The sequence below is a fragment of the Heptranchias perlo genome, chromosome 3, assembly GCF_035084215.1.
Source record: "Heptranchias perlo isolate sHepPer1 chromosome 3, sHepPer1.hap1, whole genome shotgun sequence".
Lineage (NCBI taxonomy): Eukaryota > Metazoa > Chordata > Chondrichthyes > Hexanchiformes > Hexanchidae > Heptranchias > Heptranchias perlo.
In genome coordinates this window covers 54,357,158-54,363,157 of record NC_090327.1, presented here as the reverse complement: position 1 = coordinate 54,363,157, position 6,000 = coordinate 54,357,158, and the positions used below count along the sequence as shown (strand labels likewise).

Sequence of the window (6,000 nt, the reverse complement as noted above, 5' to 3'; positions counted from 1 at the left end):
AGGATATCCATGGAACAGATTTAAATTACATACTTAGATACAAGAGATTCATTCAAATTACAAATTGGCATTTTAGGTCAGCACAATGTAATCAGAACCCAACATTACTGGTGCACACTAACAATCACCACAGAATGAGTTGCTGATATCAGTTCAGCCAAAATGAAGAGATACCCAGATGAGGCTAGGTGCTTTGGGGATGATTTTTTTTTGGGTGGGGGGGAAACGGGATAAGTAAAAGAAGAATCACCCTCAGGCTGTAGCTGGGTTTCCCAGAAGCAATGGTGCAACAGGTCACACACCCAGAGACAACGTATGATGTTGGGGAGACCCAAGAAAAGGGAAGAAAATCTCTTAACAAAATGCATTTTATTTAGTTCTACTCCAGCGGTTTATTAGCCTACAATAATTTTGTTTGCACAATTTACTAGAAATAATTCATCTAACCAGCACTTACCCCTCCAACAAATCAAATTTATTGTATTAACAATGTCATTTATAATTTAAACTCCAGAGCATTTTCCTAGTTACAAAGTATTAGTATTTAAACAGGAGCAAAATACTCATCGTATAGTGTATCTTCTCATGGGATGCATTAGTAATAGTCTTTTCCTTTCAGAAAAATACACAACAGGCATGTGGCCAAATCACAAGATAAAGTTGACCAAAAGATAACAAACACAGAAGAATGGTATCAGTTAAAACTTACAGGAAGGGGGCTGTATTTTTCCACTCAAACAAATTGTTAAAACAATCTGCAGTAACTTGCAAAATTAGTTCCATAAAAGACAGATATAAAATTAATGTCTTCACTAAAAAAGGTAGGTTTACTTTTTCAAACATTTTACGTCAGATAGTACTGAATGGTTTACAGACATTCAGTTGTGTATGGTTTCTTAAAATCATAGGATTTTCAAGTTACCCGTTAAGCAATCCTTTAAATGCAAATATAGGTCTGCTCAGATGATTAATTCTGAAAACTGTTAAAAAGAAAAAGTTAATTTCAACCCATCTGCATTTGGTCCATTTAACATTTAGTGCATATATAATACTAGGTTGAGAGAGTGATGTGTAGCATCACATTTACAATTTTAGCTTCCTCCCAGTCAAAACAAATCGGAACTGGTATATACACAATAATGTATAGATTCATACTATACATGTCTGAGTTGCAGTGGGTTATTTTATAACCTGTAAGCAATGCTGATAACAGCACATGACCTCAGGCCATATGACATTCACCAGCATTTAATTGTTTAAAAAAAACATTTTCTTATTGTACCATTATGGTATAAACAGAATTACCACCTTAGGAGCAGTAAGATACTAGAAAACAATACATGAAGAGATAATGAGATGTATTCTAATCACCCTTTAGCTTTAGGATTACATCTTCTGGACCTCACTAATTTTCTGTATCCCACTGATCCCAACTTGTCAATTCTATACCTATTTACAAATAATTATATTTCACGAGGTAAATGTTAACCATTCTGAACTTAGGCGACTGAAAAGATCACTGGGTATATGATCGATTCTAGAATTTGTTCTACTGTTGTAAATTGCTGATTAGACTTCATTGTATCTCTTGAGGTTTTGGAATACTGTAATTAGGATAAGTAAGTGCTTTTAATAAATAAAATGTAGCTAATATTAAAATGTTTCCTTCAATCCAAAGTTATATATATTCCTAATATCCACTTCAAACCATTCTGTTAAAAAAATAAACTTAACTATACTTAACAAAACACTTTTTAATTTAAAACACTTACTCATCATAACAGGAAACAAGAACCATCTAAACTTCAAGAAACACAAGAATGATTTACTTCTTATCCCCAAGTGACCCAAATTAAGGTACATAAATGCAAACAGTCCAGGAGTCATTCATTCAATACCTTGGGATTCTACAGCACATGGCTTAAACCAGAGACCTCATAAGAATATGCATTACATTGGCTCGATTAAATCATAGCACAATCTTACTGCGGGCAATATCCCCACTATTTCTACAACAGGTCACTATCCTTGATGAAAAGATTTTAAAATGTATTCCAGAAGAAGTAAGCTCACCATGTTTCAAAGTTCAGGAATACAAAACTGGATTTAAAACTAAAATAACTCCTACCTTTTACTCCTAATGGGAGACGTATTCTGAATTTTACTGATCTTTTCTTTAAAACTTCAAGTGATCCCACTACAAGTACAATAAGCAAGATAACTAGACTAACTTCTGTGATATGTTGACATGCTAGATTTTTTTTATACACTTTCTAAAGCAGAAAAACTTCAAACATTTTGTTTAGGACTGTTGGTTCTGGTAAAACCACTAGTCATTAGCACTACTAAAATTCAGAAAGATAATCAGTCTCAGATTCTCACCTTCAGACCTCATTGCTCTCTTTCTCTCCCTCTAATCACTCCCAACAATACAGATCAAAGGGAAACAAAGATTGGAGCTTTTGAAAGTAGTGGCAAGAAATATGAAAGTCTTCAGTAAATTTTGCTTTAGTATTTACCACTGAGGTTGGTAACAGCCTTTCAATCTGTTTATTTTCTTTGAAATGGAGGTTGCTTACAGATCTTCATGTACTGAATTGATCAGTTCTCCCTTAAAAGTTTTAAAATTAAGCCCATCAAAGCTATTTTATATAAGCTATCCAGAGTTACACCAGTTAAAACCATTGCATTCAATCCCAAAGTCTGACCTAAAGTGAAAAAGGCACAGTTATCAGATTTATACAAACTACTTTAAGTAGATTTAACAAATCTTTTCAAAACCAAGAGTCAAGACATTAATACAAGGTGCCAATTATGATCTTGGACACCAAATATTGCAGTGGTTTAACATCAATACTAAATGAGGTATTATATTTTGACAACTGTATATTCCCAGAGCAAAACCAACAGCAAGATTCTTAATAGTTTGACAAAATATGTAACTGATCACATAACCTCATAAGCAGTTTTGCTTTAGTGCAGCAGTCTGATACCCCTGAAAGAAACTAGGAAGGTTCCAGTAACACCTTTCACAATAAACCAGATATCAGACCTCACTTCATCCTCCAAAAAAACGCATTCAAAGCTGCTTGTTTGCTGTACAATATATACAGACCAAGAAGGCCACCGCAGTTTCAGAAGCCCCAATACTAATTTTCTCTTAATTTTATAGCATCATATTTTATGTACATTGTATAACAAGTTTTCAATGTTTTAACAGTTAATGGTTTTCCTGCCTTACAGAAAACATCCTAAAATCTGTAAGCACGACTGAGCTAAATAAAAAGGCATGCTTTTCTGAAAAGTTAAAACTATTTCAGTTTTAAAATATAAATCAAAACACAAATGCCAAAATGTTACTGCATCCTTTCCAGTTTTCTAAAATATAAACAACCATTTGGTTGCCATCGGTCCTGAGTTCGCAGTAATAAAAAGCGGTAGGTACAGCTCTTACAGTTCAGTTCCTGAAATTATGGGTCACATTTGTGAACAGCTCATACACAATTATAGCAGTTGTCTAAGGCTGTATTAAGACATCTTCACCGGTGGTTGAGAAGTCTTTTGCATCAATCTATGTGAGGTTAGCTGACAAAGTTGTACACCAAGAATCTGGGTGTTCCACAATACTGCGTTGCAAAGAGTTTACCATCTGGAGTAGGATCCGAGAATGCAATCTCATCTTTACTCAAATACGAGCCATATACGAAATTGCTCCTGCAAAATAATAAAATGATTTTTATTTACAATTAAATACAGCATAAGTGTTAGTAAACTAATTTTAAAGGACACAAATTGCTTAACTAAATCTTGGACATTTCTGGGGCCAGTTTCACATAGTCTTTTTATACAGATCTCCTCTTTTCCCCCACCCCCCACCGCCATAAAAATTGTTAAAACTTTCCCTTAGATATTCAGTGATCTGCTTTCTGTAACTTTACAGAAGTTAGCACCTTCAAAAGATACATTTCAGAGACAGACTAACCAACTAATTAAAAAGCAGAATATTTATAACAGCTGGATATTAAAGAACCCTTTTAATCAAGTTTCTTTATGGGAATATAACTTGCATTTATATAGCACACCCTGAGTAGACAAACGCTTCACACTGCTTTATAAGAGAAGTGGACACTGAGCAGGAAGTAAGGAATTTGGGTTTGGTTTGGGGGGGTGGGGGGGTGGAGGTAAGTGAGGAGAGGGAAAGAAACCAAAAGGCACTGTCAAAGTTTTTTTTAAAAGCAAGATGAAAAATGACAAGAAAGTGGTTTTGGAATGAATATTCTAGTGCATTTTATGCTAAGTTCAGAATCATAGAATGGTTACAGCACAAAAGGAGGCCATTCCATCCATCGAGCCTGTGCCGGTTCTTTGTAAGATCAATCCAGTTAGTCCTGTTCCCCCTGCTCTTTCCTAGTAGCCCTGCAAACTTTTTCCCTTCAACTATTTCTTTTTGAAAGCCACAACTGAATCGGCTTCCACCACCCTTTCAGGCAGCGCATTCCAGATCATAACTACTCACTGCGTAGAAACGTTTTTCCTCATGTTGCCTTTGATTCTTTTGCCAATCACCTTAAATCTTTGTCCTCTGGTTCTCAAGCCTTGTAGTTTTCAAAACCCAGTTAGGGTCCCTTACTCCAGTAAAAAAAAAATTACAACCATAGAAGTTTAAAGCACAGAAGGAGGCCTTTCGGCCCATTGCGCCTTACACATGTGATCTTTTACCATTTCTGATTAATAGACAATTCTTTCAGCCAACTGGATTGCTCATTTATAATTTACTAATAGTCACTTAATAATTTGTCACCAATGTAGCTCTACACTATCAGTTTTGAATCATCTGTATAGATGGTCAGTGCAGTTTTTAAAAAGATAGTCAGACAAGCTCCTGTGCTTTGGACAACTACATAAGTGTGCAGGTATTTATCTTACTGGAACCAAAGCTCTTTTCCTTCAAGTAATTGAAACTCTTATTGAACTTTAGCAGCTGACTGTCTACACTCAGAGCCACTCATGCCCAACTTTCATTACTTTCTTAACCTATGCCATTTTGACTATCACACAAACATCTGCCGAACATTGGCATAGAGTGTTCCATTGATTTCAGATGTATGTTCGGCAGTGGTGGATCCAACTTATTTTTATTTACTAATTTTTGATACACATACAGTCTACACTACAAAGACATTTTCTTGGAGACTGCTTAGATTAGATTACCTATTATAGGCATGGTCTTTCTCAATTCTTTGAAAGTTGCTAGCCTCCAAATACAAAGAGGAGATAGACGAAAAGTCACATGTAAACTATCCTTGCCCTTGTGCTGCCATTTTACTCAGGTGATGTTTTATGAAGTTTCCTTCTGAACAATATCCCCACTTGTTGACCAAGCTAAGTAGCAAGGACTTCAAGAGTAAGAATTCGAGCAATGTAACGTGCATGCACATCTATCAAAACGTACCACATTCAAAACAGCACCAGGCCAGAAAGAGAATGCTAAGCAAGAGCTTTTTTTAAGGAGGTTTACTTTTCTTCAAAGAATGAGAATAGCCATATCTACAGAAAAGAACCCAACATTCTTCCATATTTGTTGAACCCCCATATACAAATAGAATTATACCAAAAAGAGAGTTAAAAAAATCTTAAGACACCAAGCGAAAACTGGGAGCAGAGTTAGGGGAGGTGACTGAAGGTAAGGTTAAAGAGGTAGATTTTGAGGAGACTTACGGTGGAAACAAATGTAGGACAGTTTAGCAAAGAAATCCCAGAATGCATGGCTGTCACAGCTGAAGACTCTGTCATCAACAGTGGAATGGGAGGAGGGAAGGAATGCACAGGAGTTAGACTCAATAGCATTGTGTGTGCAAGCTGGGAAGCAGAGTTAGAGAAGTTTGCAAAGGTAGTCAGTGAAGGGGTTTGTAAACAAGGGCAGGGATTTTGAAATCAATGTGCTAGGGGCGGAACCGGTGGAGGTCAGAGAGGATAGGGATTACAGATAAGTGGAACTTA

The 6,000-nt window shown here is 35.9% G+C and overlaps 1 protein-coding gene across 1 annotated transcript in view; it reads right to left on the bottom strand.

Moving 5' to 3' along the window:
• Positions 1 to 352: 352 nt before the first annotated feature.
• Positions 353 to 6,000, bottom strand: part of LOC137314074 (N-acetyltransferase ESCO1-like) — a 54,843-nt gene continuing 49,195 nt past the window's right edge. Inside the window, exon 10 of the mRNA XM_067979741.1 lies at positions 353 to 3,714. Coding sequence (XP_067835842.1) covers positions 3,582 to 3,714 — 133 coding nt within the window. The 3' untranslated portion in view covers positions 353 to 3,581. The remainder of the gene's footprint in view (positions 3,715 to 6,000) is intronic.